Below are 26,038 nucleotides of genomic sequence, written 5' to 3'. Positions count from 1 at the left end.
AATAAGAGGAAACAGCTGTCCAGTGCTTTCACGTTTTCCATGGTGGTCTAGCTTCAATTAACTCATGATGTCAGCTATTAACAATTTTATCTCAATATTCAATTAGTGCTCTTCATCGGCAGCCTGCTTAAATTTTCAAGCCTCATATTCCCCGAATAAGCATAAACTCTAATAAACCTTCTAGTCTTAGATTTATTTTAACTAACTAATTATGATTCTTTACTGTCGTGAAGCTAAACACAGAAAATCCAACTGAATCATTGTACTTGTCAGGATATCCTCTTCTCTGTATGTCCCTTAAACAAAAGAAAGACGAGTATGTTGCAATGTATGAATTAAAAATCATATCACCTTACCTGATAGTAAATTTTCACCATTGAAGGCAGATACTAAGTATTAAAAGAAACATTTATAGAATCCAACTTTCAAGTCATTGCAACCATTTGAATGTATGTTGAAGAGAAATTTAATGCAATATTGTAGAGAGCTGAAACTTGAAGAACCATCATAATCATCATCAAAAAATGTAAAAGTATTTATCAACAATTGTCTACGCAAGATATTCTATGTTCGTTGATCAGATACAATCAGCAACAGCCTACCGTAGGATAGAACAAACCAACTTCTAGATGAAGAGGAAATTAAGAAAAGATGCTTGAGGTGGATAGGACATACATTACGAAAATCATCAAACTGCATCACGAATCAAGCTCTAACTTGGAATCTTGGAAGGAAAAGGAAAAGAGGAAGATCAAGGAATACATTGCCCCAGGACTTTGATGCAGACATGAAAAGGATGAATGGCAAGTGGAAAGAACTGGGAAGGTTTGCTCAGGACAAAGTTTGATGGAGAATGCTGGAGGGCGGCCTGTGCTTCTCCACGAAGGGTAGGAGACGTAAGTAAGTGAGTAAGATACCGATAATTCCTTGATATAACAAGATTTATGGTAGCGAATAAAATATTATTATTATTACTCGTAATGTGGAACGACAAATTCAAAAGTCAACTGATTAGGTCAGCTGATCTAACTCACATTAAGTCCCACATGTAAAGTTGATCATCTTTTTTACTGTAGAGCTTAATTTTATTACGAGAATACTTATTTTGTGTTTACAGTTTAACTATCAAACGACAACCATTGATTCACCTGAGTTCTGAGTGTTGACTGAAACCTTTTGATGAGAGAATAGAACTGGCAAGTTGACATATTGATGCAATATAGCCAAGAGTTGGTTATCCGGAATAGTGTTTGTATATCCAAATAGGAAATAACATATCGGTTTGCTTTGATTAACTTATGATATCACAGATATCTTAATCTTCATCTTAGAATGTCCAAATTAAACCTGATAGCAAATTATTTGAACCGTTTAATGAATGAATTTTAAATATAGTTCGGTACTTACAAGGATCATTTTTGATTTGAATGCCTTCATGATAATCTTCTGATTAAGGTGGATCGAACCCATATAGATGCATCAGTTCACCTTAGAGTTTGAAAGTGTTCCCATTCTAAAAACTATTCATAGTTGGTATTTTCATCACTATGTTCATTTGTGTAATAGTTTGATAGATTTTACATAATTATTCATTTATTTCTAAAAGGGGAAAGTTTATTAGTTCCCTTAGAGACAACTATACACTAGTTCAAATCTCAATTTTTTGTTGTAGGTACATTAGATTTATGTACATGCTGAGGGTGTCGGATATGAAATTTTCTGATTCATAGTCGTATGAAACAGCTAGTATGATACTTCTTTAAAAAGTATAATTTTATTATCATTGTAACTAAACTATGGAGTCATGACTATGTGAATCCCTTTTATAATAAAAACGAATGACTTCTTTAGGTGGGACTATAATCTGTTGATGAACCGTTCAGATTTATAACAGATGCACTTGAATTTTTACGTGAATTTCATGTATCCATATGGCTAGATAGTGTTTTTACATTAAAGCTATTGTCAATTCGTGATGATAACTCTAACTCTAATCCCTGACTCTAACTCCTGATCCCGAATTCTTAAAGTAATTTACAGACCTATTTTGACATTAATAAGTGGTTGAAATTTCTCAAGATCACTTTAGTATGGTTTAGGAGTTGCCCATATATCATAGATTCAATATTCTTTATGCTAAAACCCATGAAAACTGGCCTTCATCGAGTTTGTTAACTTAGCGTCACATGAAATTCCTTGGTAAGATAATTAAATATGGAGTGATTCAGGTTTTCCCGATAACTCATTTGCCGGCTCAGTGGTCTAAGGGTTAAGTGCTCGCGCGCGAAGCCAGTAAGTCCTGGGTTCGAGCCCCGCGTGGTACGAGATCGTGGATGCGCACTGCTGAGGAGTCCCATACGAGGACGAAACGGCCGTCCAGTGCTTCCAGGTTTTCAATGGTGGTCTAGCTTCAACTGACTCATGATTTCAAACTGTGAACATTACAACTGAGTCGGTTAACCGAATCAATGAAACCAGACAATATGTTTTTATTATTAAATAAAGTGAAAACTTAGAAGACACTTGATCATCAGTGATAAAAAATTTATATAATAAGAAGACGATTGTAGATGGAAGAATACAACTGATTTTGATCGAGTTTTGTTCTCTAAGATGGATAGTTAGGTCGTGGAGTTCATAAAGTTTGTACTGATAATGTCGTTCAGAAGAACGATGAAAGCTCCATGACCAAACCATTCAGCACAGAGAACAAAACTCCATCAAAATCATCCTTCTGAACTACAAATCTTCTCCACTATTTCAAGACCATAACTGTGAATTAGTCTTATACACTAAAATAAAACAATTATTTAATGTCAATAACCCATATCATTCAAGTTTATTAAAGATATTTTATCTATAATCAGTATTACATTTTCTTCTTCAGTATAGGGTTTTGGAGATTACTAAGTTTTTGATTGAGATCATGAACTGATTGATGTTAGACCACCATTGAAAACCCGGAGGCACTGGACGACCGTTTCGTCCTTTTGTGGGACTCCTCAGTAGTGCGCATCCACCATTCTGCAAGCGGGATTTGAACACAGAGCCTTCAGTCTCGCGCGCGAACCCTTAGTCTCTAAACCACTAAGCCGGTCGGCATTCAATGGTGTTAATGTCTAACTTCAATCAATCCACGAAATCGTGCGACCAACTTTCATTGTACTGAGGTAGATACCTGTTTCTACCCGATACGGATTAGCTCCACTGATCACTGCTTCTCATTATAAATTCGAGAATTCCTTCATGAAGCTAGTCACTAATGAACACACTGTAAATATCAAGCATAGGATTATAGAGATTGGATGCACATTGTCAAGGAGGAGTTCCACAATAAAACGAAACAGCCATCCAATGCTTCCAGGTTTTCAATGATGGTCTAATACCAATCAATTCATGGCCTCATTCAAAATCTTCTTCTTCTTCTTCTTCACTTTTCATTCTCACACAGTCATCACATATAACTGAAAATTACGTAATAACAGAGAAACAAACAAAAAGAGAACAAACGACACTAACAAATCATATTCTGTAATGTTTATTTTACTTTTAACAATAATATGCATTGAATTGTCAATGACCTTGAAAATCAAATTCACACAATAAAATGTATTCTTGTTTTTCATTCATTTAAACAACTGAATGTATCGACTTTCCAATTCGAATAATAATCAATTCTCTTTTGTAAATAATAAACAATCGAATGTGTATAGACACTTTATGTTCCATAATAATAATAATTATTATTATTACTGTTACTATATATAACATTTAATTAATTTAATATCTGTACAATATATTCATTATTCATTATGTTGATTACATAATCTCTATTTTACAATGAACAGAAGCCTGTTGAATTCATTCATTAGATTAATTATTCAATAAATACCTGAAAGTAATAAGTTCCCAATCGTAATATATATGTATACTGTATGTAACAAAACTAGTAATAATAATAATATTGATAATAGTAATGATAGTAATGGTAATAGTAATAGGTATTATTATTATTATTATTATTATTATTACCATAAGATGTAATGACAAGTTGTAAGATAAACCGATTTTATTAATGTTCAAAGCGGTTATAATATACTAACTTCATTGAAATATGACGTAACAAATAAGTCAATAAAGAAAATAGGATGAGATATATTATAGACGGAGAAGAGGAGGAGGAGGAAGAGAGAAGAAGAAGAAGAGGAAGAAGGAGAAGAAAATAGAAAGAAGAACAAATAAATGAGCAAATTAGATTGAATAAAATAAGAGTAAATAAATAAATGAATGAATATTATTATTACTATTCATTATAATTGCTGTTATGATCAGAATTATTGAGCAAGTGTAGAAAATAATCTGGATAAAGAAATGTTATTATTGATTCGGTTTTTTCGAAAGAGTTTTCTTTCTTCTTTATTTTAATCAATAAAGTTGAAGATTCAATAGATAAGAACATTTTGTTTACAATTTTCTTCTTTTTTCTGTATTATGTCATAATAAAAGATTTTTGACTTTGAAACTATTGTTGTTAATGCTGTTTTTGGGAATGAAATATTCTTGGAAATTCTATAAAGTGTAGAAAGCGAGAGAGAGAGAGAGAGAGAAAAAAGAAAGTCAACATGAGAATAGAAAACATTGGATGCAAAAAGGTATTTAAACATCAAATCTGAGTTGCATGTATATCTAGCTGATGAGTTCCAAATAGGACGAAACGCGTGTCAAACTGGATTCGACTGCTAGCCACTATCCATCTTTGCTTAAGGCTATATTGAGGCAATCCTCACAGGACGCACATATGCCAACATGAAACTGATCAGTTGCAATCCTAAATAACAATGGGAAGATATAAGTAAAACAATACCAAGTGAATTTAAACTTCGCCCCATTGCACAAGCAAGTGGCTATCAGGACTCAGTAGCTAAGTGGATAACGCGATGGCGTTTGAGGCGAACGGTTTGAGTCACAGAGTGAACATCATCTCTGGGATGCAGGTGCATCCAACTGACGAGTCCCAAATAAGACGAAACGCGCGTCAAACCGGATTCCACTTCTAGCCATTATCCATCTTTGCTTAACAAGTAATAATTGGTGAATTTAATACGATCCTATATTTGATCGCAATGTTCTGTACTGGAATGCAAAGTGAATGTATTTGGAAAACATACGTGTTATAGCTTTGATGTTTTCTAAAATGTATCATTCATTCATTCATTCATTTAGCATATCCAGATTTGCAAATCTGGTTAATAATACTATCTGACTCTCTAAATTGAAGACTAAAGTTTAACATCCAACCGATTAAATAAAATAATGAGTACGACCATGAAAACCAACTTGATCGATGATATATGATCAGTATTAAAAAGGACTTGATGTACATGACATTAGTTACTACTCAGCGATCAATCATTTGTAAATACATCTTAGTTCTATAGAAGGTCATTTGTGATCGAGTTAGCCCAATCATAGCATTTCTGATTGGCAAGTTGAGTGAAACTGGATGGAATATCTCAGAAAGCATCAATCTTCACATGTTTACATACACGCCTTAATGACAAGTGGCAAATAGCACAAAATCTAGATTCAAGGTTTTTTTTAACCATTAACAGTAACAATTTAATCATTCATCTGCTGTATAGGAATTATGTCAACATAAATAGTCATCAATTTTCAAATGTTTAAAATCTTCATTCATAGATTTCTACTGTATGTAAGTAAAATTCTTTCTTGAAATATTTCCTTAATTTCGCAATTGATCATAGCGGCACAGTGATTAAATTCTTTTTGAATAGACCTTTCTCCACTCATTTAGACCGGTTTAAAGTAGCATTGAAAGACAATGATCAGATATCATATATCTAATCTATTTTTACTATCCCAATGTATATTATAATGAATCCAAATCTCTAAGTAATTCAATAGTATAATGAAATACCTATCCAGTTCTCCTCCTTGACTAATGTTAGTCTGGTATATGTGTTTTATATACAGAATAAAATAATTTCTATATAATTTCTTAACAAAAATTGTGATAACGGAAGGTGAATGATTTAATTACCAACAAATAAATAAGTGACTAGTGGAGTTCAACCAGGTCTGTTGTGAGATATCGACTCACTGAAAACAATGGTGACGGTGGCGCAATTTCATGGATTGGTTGAAGTTAGACATCAACACCGCTGGATGACGGCTCAGTAGTCTAACGGTTAGGCGCTTGCGTGTGAGACTGATAGGTCCTGGGTTCGAATCTCGCGAGGCGGGATCGTGGATGGGTACTGCTGAGGAGTCCAATGACAGGACAAAACAGCCATCCAGTTCTTCCAGGTTTTCCATGGTGTTTTAGCTTCAATTGACTCATGATTTGAACAAGTGAAGTAACGTCAAAATGTGAATTGTGTAAGAACGTTTGACATGTCCCTTAGTTTTATAAGAATGAATGAATGACTTACAGTTTTTGACAAACAAGATTCCAGTATTTAGATAGATTTTTCTGTCCAGTGAAAAAGCATGAATGTTACCATTTTTTTACACATACATACTTGATTAACTGATAACTAGTATGTAATGGATAACACTTTATTTTCATTCATACTATTTAGTAAACATTTTTGGTAGGAATATTTTAAAAAACTATCCTGTATTTTAATAGTTGAATTGATGAGTCGATTAAATCTAGACCACCATGGAAAACCTGCAAGCATTGGACGGCCGGTTCGTCCCAATACGATAGTCTTCAACGATGAGTGTCCACGATTCCGTACCAAAAGAAATCGAATCTAGGACCTTCGATTACAGGCGTGAATGCTTAACCCCCAGACCACTGAGCCAGTATCTAACGGTGTTAATGTTTAACTTTAAAAAATCTACGAAATCGCGCGACTATCTTCCATTTTTTGAGGTAGATACCTATCTCTACCTGACACGGATTAACTTCACTGATCACGCTTAAAGTTAAGTGACAGGTTTTAAGAGTGTAAAGGGGGGAGATGCAACAAAATGTTCATTTATATGAAAACGAATGTGAATAATAAGTTCAAATCACAGTTTGTTTTAATGACATTTGAATAGTGAACGATTTCTATAACATTTACTTATTAAACAAATTACGGTTTTGATAATTTATGGAGAATAAATTTGAGAAAGGTTTTTATGGATATTATAGAAATTTCATGATTGAATTCATGAGTCAATTGAAGCTAGACCATCGTGGATAACCTGAATGAACTGAACAGCCGTTTGGTTCTAGTGTGAGACTCCTCAGCAGTGCGCATCCACGCGCCCGCCTCACGAGATTCAAACCCCGGACCTATCAGTCTCGATTGTTTGAAGTTAGACAGTTACGCCATCGAATGCCAGCTCAGTGGTTTAATGGTCAAGTGCTCACGCGTTAGACTGACAAGTCTCGGGTTCGAATCTCTCGAGGAGAGGTCGTGGATGCACACTGCTGAGGAGTCTCACACTAGAGCCAAACGGCTGTTCAGTTCTTTCAGGTTTTCCATTGTAGACTGGCTTCAGGAATTCACCCATTAAATTGGAGTATAAATCTATTCCTATGTTATTGTATTAATTCATCAAATAACTGAACTATGAGTAAGATTTCATTAAAGAGGAAGAATGCATTTGTAAAATATCAGCGAATGAGATATTTCACATCGATTCGGTGCTCAAATACTATGAAATTATTCAATCAAATGTGTACTTAGAATGGAACAGGTCAACTATTCAGTGTTTTCATTCATTTAGTTATTCATTCACTCACTTAGTCAGTTATATTATTCGTACAATTCCAAAGTTGATAACATGTAAGTAGTATGAGTTTACTTGTATATAAACATGCTAATAATGATAATTTCAACTTACCATGAATATTTTGCTCATCTTCCTCACTGTAACTCTTTAAGGATGTTGAAATGTCTCACCTACCATTGATAGATATTGTTGAAGATCTTAATTTATCAAATACAGATATATCTGTTTTTGTAACATATTGTAATAATGTATTTGTTGTATTTGTTATATCTAAATCAGGATTTTGAAAATGCATTAAATGATCTATAGAAAATGGTTTATTTGGATTGTCAGAACGATTTATTACTTCTTCATCATTAACATTATCATCATCATCATCATCATCATCATCATCATCATCACCAACATCCTCATCATCCTCATCATCGTCTCCATTGTCATCGTCGTCATCATCATCATCATCATTATCACCACCAACGTCACCATTATCATCAGTCATTTTGTTATTGATATTAATTTCAGTGTCAGTTTTTCTGTTGATACATTCTTTAGAGTGTTCATTTGTTAGTTTACTATTATTGGGACATTGAATAGTTAAATGATCATGATGATGTTCAATTTCTTTGTTATCTTTACTAAATCTTAATAAATTATCTTTATGTTCTGTTAAATGTAAATAGTTTGTATTCCATGTATTTGATTCTAATATTCCTGAAGGAAAATTTCGAAATGATTCAGATGTTGTCACATATGAAGGATTTGTGAATATCATTGTTGTTGACAATAATGATGAAGGTGTTGTGGAAGGGAAAGAATTAGATGAAATAATTCCAGTTGGAATATTTAACAATGATGATGATGATGACATAGAGTTGGTTAAAGAAGATGGCATATACGAAGATGATATTGGTGATAATGAAACCGATGGTGTTACTACATTTGAAACATTAATTATGTTAGATAAATTATGTACATTCAGTGAGTTGGTAAACGATACTTCACTACATGAAATATATGGACTTTCATCAGTCAATGATATATGTTCATAGTTATGACTTAAATATGGTGATATTATTGTCGATGTTGGTAATGTTGTTGCCGTTGTTGTCGTCGTCAACGTTGTCATAGATGGTGTTATTGTAGCATTTGATTTTGTTAACATGGACTGTTGAATAATCGCATATTCATTGTAATGATATTGTTGTTGTGTATGATATTCATGTTCTAATTCAAACTGTTTTTCACCTTGTTGACAATTATGATTCATAGTATAATATTTTCCTACTGTTGGCATCAAAGTTAAATTATTCATAATGACTTCATGATAATTATCATTATTGGTAGGTTTAGTACCACTATTAGTAACATTAGTAGTAGTAGTAGTGGTGGTGGTAGTAGTAGTCATAGAGATAGTAGTAATCGAATTATTATTTAATATATTTGTAATATTTGTACATTTAATTGGATTATTCATTGTATTATACCGGCGTATACTAAAATCAATGTTATCATCATAATATAATTCAGTTGGTAAGTTTACTTGTGAATTATGATGTAATGTAGCTGGCAAAGGTTGTGATAAATGAAATGAATTCAATGGAAATTGTTGATCCAATTGACTATTACGTAATTCATTTGTTGAATATTCAACTAATGAATTGTTTCTAGTGTATACTGATGGTGAATTAGCAACACGATTATATAAATCTAACATATTTGTATGTATACTACTGATTTGATTAGTACAAGTAGTAGTACTAGTACTATTAGTAGTCGTAGTACAAGTAGATAATTGTTGTTTATTATAATTGATTTTATTTGAATTATTATCCAATTGTTGAATAGAATGATGATGGTTATGAAATGGTTGATGAAGTTTATAATTAACGAAATGATTCATTTGCTCATAATTACTTTCTGGATAAATGATATCTGTAATGTATCTTGTTGAATCTCGACTATCATAAGGACTTAAAAGAAATAATTGTGATGATTTAAATCTATTTGTTGATTTCTCATGAATATCTTCAACTTTATCAGTTGTAATCTTAGTTTCATTAAGTTTTACATGCTGTCTAGATTTTGGAGAGATCGATTGCTGATTGTGATGATGATGTTGTTGTTGAGAATTGTAATATTGGTGTTGTTGTTCGATCATTGAATGATCCGTTTGTTTATTATTCATTAAATCAGATCCAATAAAATTGTTATCTTTGCTGTTAGTTGTCCTACTGAGATCATTTAGCTGTTGTTGTTGTCGTTGTTGCTGAGCTCCTTCGTTATCACCATATTCACCATCATCATATTCTTCTTCATTGATTTCTTCATCCTCTAAGTTAGCACCAACATCATCATTATCATCACCATCACTGTCATCATCATCGTCATCTCCATCTCCGCCATCGTCATTATCATCTACGTCATTTACTTCATCATACACTTCACTAGCATCTGGTGTAATACCAATAGGAAATGGTTTCATCCTATTATACAATATATGATCATTGAGTTCAACATTCAATAACGGATTACAATCTGTTTTTGAATATGTACGTTTAATACCAGTTGGTAATATTAAAAGATCATTGGTTGAGTGTAAAATAGTATTTTCACTAGTGGAATTAACATCTATTGTATTTCTATTGTCAGTTGATATTGTCGAAGATGTGATAACATTATTAGTATTACTAGCACTATTATTATTATTATTATTTCGTTGAGTACGATGACTTATTTCACGTTTTGGATCTTTGAAACGTTTTTGTCTTCTTAAATAACAACCATTTTCAAACATATTCCCAGAATCTGGATGTAATGTCCAATATGAACCTTTACCTGGTTTATCTGGACTACGTGATACTTTAACAAAACAATCATTAAATGATAATGAATGTCTTATTGAATTTTGCCATCTTTGTTGATTTTGTCGATAATATGGAAATAAATCAATAATAAATTGATAAATTTCTGATAATGTACACATATGTGTTGTTGAATTTTGTATTGCCATAGTAATTAAACTAATATATGAATATGGTGGTTTTGGATGACATGATTGTTTAGATAAATTTGATGAATTTTGTAAAAAATTTGAATGATTATTTAATTGTTGTAATTGTTGTTGATGTTGATATATCATAGCTGGTACTGGTAATGGAACATTAGATCCTCTCGATGATGTTGATGCTGATGACGATGATGATGCTGAAGATGAAGATGATGGTGATGATGTAATTGATAATGATGACATAATCTGCTTTTTTAAATTTATTTCATTTTGATTATTTTGTAACTGATGTGATTGTTCACTAGGATTTAATTGTATATAATCTGTAGTTGATGATGTACGATATTGTTGGTGAAATTGTGTATAATGATGTTGATTATAAGGGAAATGATGATGAGGATGATCATGATGATGATGATGATGATGAGGAGGAGGAGGATGAATTTCTGAATTGAAATATTCTGTACATAATTGTGAATTATTAAATAATTTCGTTGAATATGTTGGTAAAAATGTTAAATTCTCTGATAAACATACTGAATACTCATGATCTTGACATAATTTACTATTACTACTACTGATACTACTAATACTACTACTAATATTACTTGTAGTAATAGTATTCATAGATTGATTTAATGTTTCATCAATCGATATAATTGGATTATTTAAAGTTTCTGTAAAATAACGTTGAATTTGATTGGAATCATTTTTCTCATTTGTATTCAATGTTACTTTCGATGTTATTGTAGATAAAGTTAATGGTGATAATGTTTCAATTAAACTAAGAGGATTATCATATGATTGAATAAAATCAATTTTTTTATCAATCGATTTATGTTGAGATTGATTAGTATCCAACTGGTGTTGTTGTTCTTGTGGTTGTTGATGATGATGATGTTGATGTGAAGATTCATCAGATTGTAAATTTATCTTATCAACTATTTCACTATATTCTCCAATATTTGACCATAATTCATTTGTTGTTAAATTATTAGTATTATTATGATACCAAATTGGTGAAGATGAAGAAGAATGATATGCTTGTTTATCAAAATGTATTATACCATTCGATACTGTTGTATTCATAATACATGAAGATGGAATTGTTAATGATGAACATGATGTTAATGTTAATGTGGATAATGTTGATGATTGTGTACAATAAGTTGATGATGATAAATTTGGATACCATGTTATATTATCATTGAAATAAAGAAAATTTAATGGATCTGATTGATAAGTTGAATAATTTACTGGATTTATATCAATATCAGTTGTTGAATTGATTCTTTTTGTAAGACTACAATTAATTGGATTAGATCCTTTCATATTATTATCATCATTATTATTATGATTATTACTATCATTTGAAAGATTAGTTGTTAATATACACTGTTCACCATTCATTTACTTGTTTTAGCCAAAAAGAAAATTGCGGTGAAAATGTAATTTGAAAATGCTTAAGTTAACCTTAGCAACTGTTTAAAAGAAACATTTTGTTTAGCATATACGAAAAAAAAACACAATCCATTTACATGCAATGAAACAAACGTCTTTTAATCTTCTTTTATAACTGTAATGGATTCTAGTGATAAGGAATAAAATCCAAAACTTGACACTATACTGTTACACTGAAAACACTTACTAAAGAGAATAACAATGTGACAGTAAGTTAGCTTTGATAGAACTAGAGAGAGAAAAAAAAGGAAGAATTCTACAGTGATATTTTACTTCATAACTCATTTGAAAACATGGTTATGTACGACACATATACCTTATACACCTACGCTTATCTACTTACGTCAAACATAACCAAACTATCAATATATATGTCTCATTAGTAGTAAATTGTATGTATGTTTTGAGTAGAGTAGAGTAGAGTATTTACATTATTCATTTAACCACAAAACATTTTCTCCAAATGAAAGTAGACAAAACAGTAAAACAGCAACAACAATAACAACAATCAGTTTAATTGGTTCAATCTAAATCTATCTATTCAATTCTATGCGTTTAGTCTCTATTCATCTTTCATTTGGAATAACACATATCTCACCTACTACTTCTCTTCTTCTCTCTTTTTCGCTTTTTTTTTTACCTACCACCTTACAATGAGAATAATGAATAATGTTTGTCATGTAAGATTCGCGAATATTTTTGATTGGTTAATTAAATAAAATCTATAAGCGATTTATTCTAATTTTTGATTGGTCATTTTAATTTGAGTAGAAGAATATGAAGGTGTATAATGAATAAAATCAATTTACTTAATTTTTGTTGGTCATCTTCTATTATCAATAGTTGGGATCATGAGTCAGTTGAAGCTAGACCACCACCATGGAAAATCTGGAAGCACTGGACGGCTGTTTCATCCTACTGTGAGACTCCTCAGCAGCGCGCATTCACGACCCCGCCTCACGAGATTCAAACCCAGAACCTAACAGTCTCGCTCAATGTCTCTCAGTGTCGCTCATTTTCGTGGATTGGTTGAAGTTAGACATCAACACCGTTGGATGACGGCCGGCTCAGTGGTCTAGTGGTTAAGCGCTCGCGCGCGAGACTGATAGGTCTTGGGTTTGAATCTGGCGAGGCGGGATCGTGGATGAGCACTGCTGAGGAGTCCAGTGATAGGACAAAACGGCCGTCCAGTGATTCCAGGTTTTCCATGGTGGTTTAGCTTCAATCAACTCATGATTTCAACCATTGAAATTACTATAATATCCACAAAATCCTTCTGATATGAATGTTAACATTATTAATAATAACTCAGGTTGACTGTTTTAGTTAAAGAAAGGGTATTAATAACAGCTTACTGTTTTAAGGAAAAAATAAGATCTTGAATCGAATAATGTTAGACCACCATCGAAAACTTGGAAGAACTGAATGTCCGTTTCATTCTAGTATGGGACTCCTTAAAAGTGCACATCCACGATTCCGCACCAAAGTGACTCAAATCTAGGACCTATCGGTTTTGCGCGCGAATGTTTAACCTCTAGACCATTTAGCCGTCATCCAATGGTGTCAGTGTCTAACTTTAACCAATCCATGATATTGAGCGACCGTCCACTATTGTCTTCAGTTAGTAACTGCCTCACAACAGACACGGTTAAACTCTACTAGCCACGACTTCTCACTAGAACTCTAGGAAATCCATCTTGAAGCTAGTCCCTAGTGAGCACATGATAATCATCAGTATAGGATTGTAGAGATTGTTGAGTTTTTTTATACGGTAATTGTTTGAGTAAAATAAATTATATATTAATTTAAAATAGCATCTTATTGAAATTTAAACCTTCCATACGAAACTGATAACACTGAGACAATCAATCAGTAGACTGTTGAAACCATAAAACAGTTTATAATCATAACTATAAAGATAAAATTAATTCATTTGTATTGGTTGTTTAAATCTTTCCATTGATGTTTATGACCGCAAGTGATCAGCCTTATCTGGCATATGTCTATCCTCTGTGGACTGTCTCAATATTGGCATTAATTCACAAGCATTATAGACAGAGATGGGTGGTGGCTAGCAGTGGAATCCAGGACATGTGTTTCGTTCTGCTTAGGACTCGTCAGCTTGATGTACCAGCATTTCAGAGACTGATTAATCCCAGTCCTAAAAATCAATAGGAAAATCCAAACGATCAATATATATGAATTTAGATTTACTCCCCTATGGAACTCAGTGATCATCTGGACTCAGCAGTTAAGTGGATAATGAGGTAGTATGTGAAGCGAATGGTTAAAAGTTCGAGTCCCGGAGTCAGCATTAACTCTGAAATGTAGAGGGTTCCAGGAGATGAGTTTTAAAGAGGATGAAACGCTCATCTTGAATTTTCCTGCTAGCTACTATTAATCTCTGAGTCACAATAGATATATTAATGAATGATGTTTATTAAACTGAAAGTTGCAATCATTGATTTAGTAAGAATACTAATCGTGATGTTCTTAAAAATGGAAAAATCTACGCAAAATTCAGGGAATAAGTATTATGCTTGTATTTTGAATATGTCAGTTAATGAGAATACAATGACCAGATCGAGTATAAGTTTCGGTATCATATCCATTTACAACAGGCATGCAGTTTGATTTTTGTACAAGTAAGGGAAGATGTGGGTAATTTCCAAAAGCTTTGTTAAATAACTGTCATAAACCAGATTTTATTTCTAACATGACCTAGGATTTATATTCACCTTATGATTTTCACCTACTCAGTTGATTTTTAGTATAGGGTTGTGGAGATTGTTGACCTTCATTAAAATTACAAACCGATCAAATTTAGACAACTATTGAAAGCCTAGAGGGATTGGACAGTCATTTCATCTTGTTATTGGACTCTTCAGAGGTGCTTACTCATGAACCAACCACCAAAGGCCGAACCCAGAACGGTCCATCTCGGGTACGAACGCTTGACCTCTAGGCCAATAAGCTAGGATACTAGGTCTGATGCCTGGTGGTAGTGAAGGCACACTGCTGAGGTATCCCGTACTAGGATGAAACGGCCAGCCAGTGATTTTAAGTTTCCAATGGTCATCTAACTTAAATTGCTTTGTGATTTCAGCCAGCTCATTTCGTTTTAGTATTTTGCTCAGTTATGTAATCACTTGATTTTTCACCATACGTATCATTGGTAACGATCTCTTCTATCCTAATATATATGACTAGATTTTTTATAGCTTACTAAGTGTGACATATTTAAAGAAAATGTTAGTGTCTGTTAGTTTGTACAACTTATTTTAATTGAGATCATAAATCATTCAATGTTAGACCACTATTGAAGACCTAGAAGTACTGACCGATTGTTTCGTCTTAGTATGAGACTCTTCAGTAGTGCACATCCATGAAATTCTTCTTTGATTTTCTATTCCCTATCAATCTTTCAATTCAACTTTATTAACTTAAATATATATAATAAATCATCGTTTCTAAAAACAGTAATTCTTATAAATTCAATATGTTTACAATGAATGAATAGTTTGGAAATCGAATTCATTTGATTACATAAATATTCTTGTTTACATTCTGTCGAAATAATGTTAATGTTTATAGATCATTTTAACCCTAGATTATAGAATGATAATTAATAATTCATGTTTGTTTGTCTTATTCAAATATAAGTCAATTAAAAAGAATAATGAAGTATATTGTTTCTTGTCTCATAAAATTGGGGGGTTTTTTCTCATTAATCGATTTGAATGGGTTGTTTTACACCTATCTTGATCTTGGTATTCATGATGATTTAAGGAGGTTTTGAAGAAAATTGTCAATGATTTCATTAAATATGTATTTTGTAACTAATTTGAAGAGATCTGTTACTAGGGTCTAGTGTTAATGGAGAAAACTAAAGACAACTAGGATGCGGAAATGTAACTGTATCTAGTGAATGAATTGGAATTCAATGGGTCAATATTTTTCAGTTATGGTGCCATCCATAATTTAATATAATCGATAGACAATCAACATTTTACATCTGACTCGATTTTTTTCCAATTTTCATAGATCCATATTACCATATGTTGAGACTTTTCGACGGTGTATAGTAAAAGCAAGGGTATATGGTAGTTTATTTCAAGTAATCAACATATTGAATGAAATCATCAGTTTTCAATAAATGAAACTTTCAATTTATACAGTACCTTTTTCCGTTAATCATCCATCCAAATAGAGAATACTGATTTATATAACAAAGATTTATTTTATTTATTTAAACACATAAATATTGGCACAAGGAGGCACCAAATAGATATGCGCCAAATAAGTCATTCGATTTGTGCAAGGGATGGGATACTGCCTGGGTGCCCAAGCCGAAGTAGGTGGTTTTCTTAAGGGGCCGAATCCGGAGCATTCAATCTAAAGATCTGATCCACAAGACACTGGAGCAACGTAAGGAGATGTAGTCCCGTGGTAGCCGGTGACCAACAATAGGTTTGTACGCCCTCAGGATACTGGAGCCTATGTGCACTATTGATTTTGAATGAGGGTTTTCTAACTGCCCTAGGTGGACTCTCCGTATCCACCAAACCGGTTAAAGCATCGGACATTCGCTTTTCATCCTCTCAATTTCGTAAACAACAGTAATGGCGCGAGAATGCAGTGATTAGGCTATCCTTGGCAGTGGTTGTATGCACCAGGCCATGTGAGAGCATTTCGAGAAGGAAAGCTGGCTATCCCCACTCTCGGCCGTACCAGGGCATTGGGGGGCATATAACAAAAACGTGAGACAGTTTACAGTGGGTTAGAAGATATGCTAACAAATCATTAGATTTATTTAAATGATATAACAAAAACGTTTGTTAAGTGACAATAGTTATTCAAAACTTCTTAAGTGGAAACTATTTAGGAACACTGTTATTATAAAGCATATTTCATATTGTAATTGTTAAACTGAAGTATGGTAAAAGATTGACGCTGATGATAATCATAGTGAATATTGATCTTTTGTTTGTTTTTAGATGTAAACTGTTACTATAAGCAATACAGTGTAGCCTAGTCGAAATGAAGTTACTTGTTTTTACGAATTCACTAATCAATATAAGCTAGACCACCATTGAAAACCTGGAAGCATTAGACGACCGTTTCATCCTAGTGTGGGACTCCTCAGCAGTGTACATCCACGATCTCACACGAATGGCTCAAATCCAAGTCTGGAGGTTAAGCATCCGCGCGTGAGACTGTAGGTTCTGGATTCGAGTCCTACGTGTGGGATCGTGGATATGTACTGCCGAGGAGTCCCATACTGGAACGAAATGCCCGTCTAGTGATTCCAGGCTTTTGATGTTGGTCCAGCATAGATCGACTCGTGAATCCAACAGCGAAAATACTATAATCTCCACAAATCCCCATACTACTAAGTAGTCTTATACCGACATTTTTTAGCTTTCCGGAAGTTTAGGGTGGTCGCTTTTCGAGAGTCTTTAATTGTTCCGTATTTCCTTGTTGTCAACGATCATCTAGATAATGTTAAATGATATATCTTCGAATTGAATATTTTTTACTAAATCCCTACAATCATGTAAGATCTTATTTATTGAAGTTACCGAAGACTGATTTAGTTTCTAAGCATTTGTCTGTAAGAAATAACAATATTGTACATGTTGAACGAGGTGCTCTTGTGTTAGATGTGCATCATCGTGGAAATCATTTAACTTCTAAAACGTAATTATCAGTGAATTATCAACAATGTAATGACTATAAGCAAAGATGGATAGTGGCTAGCAGTGGAATCCAGGATGCGCGTCCCGTTCTATCTGGGACTTGTCAGCTGGATGTATCTGTATTTCAGAGTTGATATACACTATGAAACTCGAACCCAGTACTGTTCGTTTCAAACCCCACCACATTATCTACTTAGCTACTGAGTCCTGATAGCCAGTAGCTTATGCAATGGCTTGAAGTTTAATTCACTTGGTATTGTTTGCTTGTATCTTCCCATTGTTGTTTAGGACCGCAATTAATCAGTCTGTTATTGGTATATGTGCGTCTTGTGAGGATTGCCTCAATATTGCTAGCCACCATCCATCCCTGCTTATAAAGCTTACAACTTCAGGCAATATCGCGGCAGTCCTCACAGGATGCAAATATGCGGACAAGAGACTGATCAATTGCAGTCCTAAATAACAATGAGAAGGTACAAGTAAACAACAATAAGTGGATGTAATGATTGATACAAATGGATATTATCTCAGCTGAAAACAACAATTCAATTAAACAGGAGTTTAGTAAAGTGAATGGCGACATAAATAAAATGATATTAACTCAAATATGTAAGTGAGTACAAGGAATATGGTACAGAAATGAAGAATTAAAAGTATAGTATAATATTAAATTGGGGACTTAAAAGAGGATTTAGTCCTTAGAATATATGACCAAATTTAGATCATTCCCTGACTAAGAAATCAGCATTTATTAACATAGAACGAATAGACAGTCAATAACTTATTGGTCTAATGTAACTTCATCATTCGACTACTCCCCCTCACCAACTATCTTCCTAATTATTCTGAGGTTATATTGCCTAATTCTAGACTAATTTCATTGATTACATTTAGATAGTTTTTTAATTTTGTAAAATCTAAATCTAAACTCATTCGTTTAAATCTATTATGCATATAGCAAGATCTGAATGATTTACAATCGAATTTCATTTGTAAATTTGACTATAATTCATTTTGAACAATCTTCGAACTGATGTAATTTCATCATTACTAATACCTATTACTCCTTAAGGAGCATAGGCCGATGACAAGGAATCTCCAACCTACTCTGTCCTGGGTTCCTCATTCCAATGATTGCAAGCGCTACTCATTTTTTATGTCTGCCTCTAAGTACCGATGCAATATGTATCTTGTCTTGCCATTTTTCATTTTGTCCTGGGGGTTACAAGTTAGAGGCCAGTTTTGTGATGCAGTTTGGTGATTTCCGTATTGTGTGTTCAATCCAGCTCCAGCGTCTTTTCCTAATTTCCTTTTCACTTAGAAGCTATCTAGTATATCATAAACATAGTAAAGTACTGTATTTGATGTTGAATAATTAATTGCTCCCAATAATGCATTCATAAATATTGATTTCACTTCTGTTAATATCCACCACTAAGGCATATAATCAACATGAACAAAATTTATAGCTCTCTCTCTCTCTCTAACAGTGATGTTCAGGGATATTAAATTTAATGGTTGGATTCATGAGTCAATTAAAGCTAGACCACCATAAAAAGCCTGGAATCACTGGAAGACCGTTTCATCTTAGTATGGGACTTGTTGGCAGTGCGCACCCACAATCCCGCCCCACGGAATTCGAAACCAGGACCTAACGATCTTGCTCGCGAACACTTAACTTCCAGACTACTGAGCCGGCATTCAACGATTTTAATGTCTAACCAACCAATTCACGATGTTAAATTTATTTTATTCAAACTGTAATCCCTGGTTAATTATCAATTTTCATAAATAAACAGATCAGACTTCGCAGATGATCTGGCTCTTCTATCGCACACGCAAAAACAAATGCAGGAGCTTCAGCAGTAGTAGGTCTGAACATACACAAAGGGAAAAACAAAATTCTCGTATAAAACACAGGATGCACTAATCGAGTCACACTTGACGGAGAAGGTTTGGAAGATGTAAAAAGCTTTACATATCTAGACAGCATCATTGAGGAACACGATGGATCTGATGCAGATGTGCAAGCGCGGATCAGCAGAACGAGAGAGGCATATCTAAAATTGAAGAACTCAAAACAACTGTCTGTTAATCAACACCGAGGTCAGAATTGTCAATACAAGTGTCGAAACAGTTCTACTATATGGGGCAGAAGCTTGAAGAACTACGAAAGCTATCATCCAGAAAATACAATTGTTTATTAACAATTGTCTACGTAAAATATTTCGGATGAGTTGGCCAGACACTGTTAGCAATAACCTACTGTGAGAGAGGACAAACCATATTTCAGCGGAGGAAGAAATCAGCAAGAAATGTTGGAAGTGGATAGGCCACACATTGAGGAAAGTACGCAACTGCGTCACATGTCTAACCTTCACTTGAAATCCTCAAGATCATAGGAGGATAGGAAGACCAAGGAAAATATATTACACCAAGAAATGGAGACAGACATGAGAAAAATGAACAAAAACTGGATAGAACTAGAAAGGAAGGATCAAAACAGAGTGGTTTGGAGAATGCTGGTCGATGACCTGCGCTCCACTGGAAGTAACAGGCATAAATAAGTAAGTAGGTAAGTAAGTAAGTAAGTAAGTAAGCAAGTAAGTAAGTAAGTAAGTAAGTAAGTAAGTATAGGTAAACACTAAGTTATGTTAAAATGGGCTAAATTACTGAATATCTTTTTTAAAGGAAATTCAATGTATCACATAAATCTTAATTAGTTCATTATAAATAGATCCATGAATAGATTTTAATTTTGACCTAGAATTATTCTAATCTAATTTATGTCCTTTTTCTTAAATACAGAATCACTAAACAACTAATTGTATTATTTACTCAGAAATTATTGATTCAATTTAATGAACTAAATTATAATTAAACATGTTTATATACATTTCGTTCATTCATTCATTCATTCATTCATCCGTTCTTTCATTGTTAGTGTTGTCCTATGCTGTGAACATTCAATATACATATATGGATCATCTTGTTTAAAACTTATTCAAATTCAGTGATTTTAAGTGACCTTCAGCACTTAGTTAAATCATACATATATATGGACATATCTAGAGGCTATGAGCTATATGGATTCCTAAGTAAACATCATTTGTGTATCTAGTTAGTAATATTTTCGTTCTACTGGACCACACGTGACATATCAACACGTGTATTGACTGTATTAAGTAATATACTTGTAGGTAAGTATCGTACATATATGTATATAGTTATACATGAGTGAATTTCAGTAATTCACTGATATGTTAAATGAGTGTTGAAATGATTACGAAGGAAAAAAAAACAACTAAAAACAATAGATCAAATTAAAAGCATAAGTAAATTAATCCTTGGTTTTTACTTCTACCTGTATCTCCCTCTCCCTCTCTCTCTCTATCTCTCCCTCCCTCTTTCTCACTTGTTTTTCAATCATGTGTTTATGTATACAATTTGATGAGATCAGTTCATTAACTATAGTAACAAATTAAAAAGAATAGTAAAAATGAATAATGAATTTATGCAGTTCTTTCATTTAATTAGAGATAGGTATACTATTTTGATGGAGTTTTATTCTCTGAACTGGATCAAAGAATAAAACTCCATCAAAATTATTCATCTAAGATACAAATCTTCTTTACCATCTCATAGGTATACTATTTGAAAACATATAAAACAAGGAACTATATAGAAAACCAACAAAAAAATTGTGCAACTTAGTGGAAAGAGAACGAATCATAAAATCTATTTTAAAAAAAATTTACATAATTTGATTAATTACGTTCACTTGATGTTGGTTTATTTGTATCTTCCCATTGTTATTTTGGACTGTAATTGATCAGTTTCATATTGGTATATATGCATTCTATGCGGATTGCCTCGTTATAGCCTTAAGCCATAAGCTTTTTAAGTAAAGATGGACAGTAGTTAGCAGTAAAACTCAGGACGCGCGTTTCGTCCTATTTAGGACTCGTCAACTGGATGTACTTACATCTCAGATTTGATATGACTTAAGGCTATATCTAGGCAATTCTCACAAGATACACATATACCAACATGATACTGATCAATTGCAATCTTGAATAAGAATGGGAAGATATAAGTAAAACAACATCAAGTGAATTTAAACTTCATGCCATTGCACAAGCAAGTGGCTATCAGGACTCAGTAGCTAAGTGGATAATGTGATGGTGTTTGAAGTGAACGGGACTTGGTTAAAGTCTAAGAGTGAACATCAACTGTGGAATGCAAGTACGTCCAGCTGACGAGTCCCAAATAGAACGGGATGCGCATCCTGGATTCCACTGCTAGTTACTACCCATCTTTATTTATAAAAAAATTCTCTTGGTTTACTAATCTATTATGGTAACGAGCCATTTGATTTCTTGATCTAGATATGAAGAAATTTCGAAACTTTTGTCAATGATCATTGATACCATAATGTTTACGTTCATTCTATTAAAATTTAAGTTCGTTAAGAGGAAAGTACGTTTCAGATCACTAATTTGACATCGAATGGTCAATAAAATAATTCCAATTACTTCGCTATACTTCTTCAAACTTCATAGGTCATAGGTTTCCATCAGGACAATAAGAAACAACTATCTGTATTAGTCATCACTAAATAGATGATGGTTATTCAGTATAGTGGGCTGAGGAAATTGTTCGGTTTTGTCCGATAACATCACTCTGCAAATTTATTCAAACAATTATTGAGAACTAATAAGTACTAGATATCTATTTTCATTCTAATACAGTAGCTTCCAATGTCATTGAAAATAATAGATAACTAAGTGCCCACTAACTGACTTGAAAGCTAAAATCTCCTAAGAAGGCTTCTAGATGCTGAATTCAATTTCAAGTCTGGTTTCAAATAAGTACTGATAAGAAAACTGCTACTAAGTCAAAAATACTCTATAGAAAATCTGGAAGCACTAGATGGCCGTTTCGTCCTACCGTGGGACTCCTCAGTAGTGCGCATACACAATCCTGCTCTCCGGATTCGAACACAGGGCCTTCGATCTCTCACGCGAACGCTTAAGCTCTAGACCACTGAGCCAGCCAGCATCCAATGGTGTTAATGTCTAACTTCAAACAATCCACGAAACCACACGAACATCTTCCTTTGTACTGAGTAGATACGTATCTCTACCCGACACGAATTAGCTCCACTGATCACAGCTTCACACTAGAACTCCGAGAATTCCGTCACGAAACTAGTCACTAATGAGCACATGGTAATTATCAGTATAGGGTTGTCGAGATTTTTAGTCTTTTGATTGAGATTATGAGTCAATTGAAGTAAGACCACCATTGAAAACCTGAAAGCACTAAACAGCCGTTTCGTCCTATTGTGGGACTCCTCACCAGTGCGAATTCACAATTTCACCCGCAGGATTCGAACCCAGAACCTTCGATCTTCACAATCCTATACTAAAAAATAACCTAATTTTAAACACTATATTATGAGTAGAGTGAATTCAAGAAATTCCACACAACAAAAAGAAAATAAAAAAAAGGAAAAATCCTTCAAATGTTTAAACATAAACACTCTTTTTGTCAACAAATAAATCACTTAAATCTATCTTTAATTTTTTCAAGAATAAATAATCATCATGTTTAAAAGATGATGTCAACAACAACGACAACGACAGGAAAGAGAGAATCCATTACATAACAAGTTGTCTACTTAACAAGAAAATTATAATTGATCCGTTATTTTTGAACTTGAGCACGTTTCCTCTTCTTTCCTTTCCTTTTCTTTTTATGACAATGTAATCAGTTTATTTATTATTATTATTATTATTACCCCCACTATGTATACTTAATGTTAGATGAAAAGAAGGTATCCTGTCTGTATCATACAATTAGGCTTTAACCTGTTTATTATCATTATTATTATTATTATTTCAATTTAGTTAAAATGGAGTTAAACTGTTATTTAAGTGAGCTAAATTAAACTAAACTTTGTGTCATTCATTATTATTGTGTGTTTTGTTAAATAGTTTTATCTATTTTTTCTTCTTCCCCCCCCCAAAAAAAATAAAGATTTTCAGTTCACCGAGAAAATATTTTTAAAAGAATCATCTATTCATATTTTAAGCATAGATGGATAGTGGCTAGTAGTGGAATCCAGTTTAACATGCGCTTCGTCTTATTTGGGACTCGTCAACTGGATGTACTCTGGGACTCGAACCAAGTATCGTTCACTTCAAACTCCATCGCGTTCTCCAGTTAGCTATCGAGTCCTGATTGCCACTTGCTTGTGCAATGGAGCGAAGTTTAAATTCACTTGATGTTGTTTTACTTGTATCTTCCCATTGTTATTTAGGACTGCAATTGATCAATCTCATATTGGTATATGTGTATCCTGTGAGGAATGCCTCGATATAGCCTTGAGCAAAGATGGATAATGGCGATCCGCATAGGATGCACATATCCCACCATGAGACTGATCAATTGCAATCCTAAATAAGAATGGAAAGTCATAAGTAAAACAACATCAAGTGAATTTATCTATCGCATTATTACAAAATAGAATATTTGAAAGGCTTTGGTTGTATAATTGAATTGTTTGTATGTTGGTAGAAAAAAACTTGGGGGGTTTTGTAAAGATTGTAGTAATTTTTTAAAATAAATGAATTCATGTAATGATTAAAGATAGATCACCATGAAAAACCTGAAGGCACTGAATGGCTGTTTCGTCCTAGTATGGGACATCATCAATGTGCGCAACCGAAAATTCTGGGTTAGAATCCCTTTGGTGAGGGGTTATGGATGTGCACTGCTAAGGAGTCTTATACTAGAACGAAACAGACGTCCAATGATTTCAGGTTTATTATGGTGGTTTAGCTTACATTGACTCATGAATTCAACTATTAAAATTACTACAATCTTCTCATTCTAATAATTATGATAATTGTTATTTCCTAAGAAACAAAACAATAAAAAACTATAAGACGTGGAATAGTTGTTTCGACCTTGTTTAAAATGTCACAATAGATTTCGGTCATAACTCTATATATAAGATAGAAGCAAGTATATTTAGATTTTTAGTAACTATGATATTATTATGTCATGAATTTGGAGTCCACTGATACCTGTTCTTTCCATTTTAGTAAATTTTTCATGTAGTAATATATTCATATAATACAACGGTGAGATTATAACTTATAGACGACCTTTGGACAACGCTAATGTGACTTTGAGAGTGTCCAGCTTATATACGGGACCGAATGAAGATCATAAACCAGTGTGAGGATTTAGAATTATGATTTACAGTTGATCGTTAGGGTTATCAATGCGATTTCGGGTTTTCATCAAGAACTGACATTAGCTATAATGCCAAAACTCTATTTCACCAAAATGGATGGGTGAATGTCGCTCCGAAATTCGAGAACTGTCATCATATACATGATTATTCGTTCATAAATTAAAGTTTCACTAATATAACTGATGAGTTGTTGATTGAGATCATGAACCAATCCATTTTAGACCACCAGTGAAAGACTGGAAGCACTGGATGGCCGTTTCGTCCTATTGTGAGACTCCTCAGTAGTACGCATCCACAACTCCGCTCGCCGGATTCGAACACAGGGCTTTCAGTCTCGTTCGCGGAAGCTTAACCAACGAGACCACTGGGTCAGCATTCAACGGTGTTAATTCACGAAACCGCACGAACATCTTCCATTGTACTGCGGTAGATACTTATCTCTACCTGACACCGATTAGCTCCACTGATCACGGCTCCATACTAGAACTCCGAGAATTCCATCACGAAACTAGTCACTAATGAGCACATGGTGATTATCTGTATGAGATTGTCGAGATTCTTATTATTTAACTCATTACATCACAGTTACAATCACAGTTTTTTATTATGATTATGTAAGGAAATTATTACAATAATTCTGTGTCTTATTTACATAAGTTTAAACCAAACTGATTGCAATTAACAAAACAAAAAAATAATTCATGAACTCTCTGATTTAATTCAAATTGGAACGTAACAACTTGATGCATATCAGTACAAAACAATCATCTTATTAACTTTCTTTTTACATTCTCAAATTACAAGGTAAATATGATAGAAATCTAATGATATTTTATAAATAAGGATAACAGT

The 26,038-nt window shown here is 33.3% G+C and overlaps 1 protein-coding gene across 1 annotated transcript in view; it reads right to left on the bottom strand.

Annotated features, from left to right (window-relative positions):
- Window positions 1-295: 295 nt before the first annotated feature.
- The window catches only part of KCTD3_1 (BTB/POZ domain-containing protein kctd3), a gene marked incomplete at its 5' end in the record, with an annotated part of 29,421 nt that continues 3,678 nt past the window's right edge, over window positions 296-26,038 (bottom strand). The window contains 6 exons of the mRNA XM_035733315.2: window positions 296-389; window positions 7,927-10,026; window positions 10,096-12,154; window positions 19,859-19,979; window positions 20,005-20,289; window positions 21,905-21,990. Of these exons, the coding sequence (XP_035587240.2) occupies window positions 343-389; window positions 7,927-10,026; window positions 10,096-12,154; window positions 19,859-19,979; window positions 20,005-20,289; window positions 21,905-21,990 (4,698 nt within the window). The 3' untranslated portion in view covers window positions 296-342. The remainder of the gene's footprint in view (window positions 390-7,926; window positions 10,027-10,095; window positions 12,155-19,858; window positions 19,980-20,004; window positions 20,290-21,904; window positions 21,991-26,038) is intronic.

Source organism: Schistosoma haematobium, chromosome 1 (assembly GCF_000699445.3).
Source record: "Schistosoma haematobium chromosome 1, whole genome shotgun sequence".
Lineage (NCBI taxonomy): Eukaryota > Metazoa > Platyhelminthes > Trematoda > Strigeidida > Schistosomatidae > Schistosoma > Schistosoma haematobium.
Note: the sequence above shows the minus strand (reverse complement) of the source record. Positions and strands in the feature narration are given on the sequence as shown.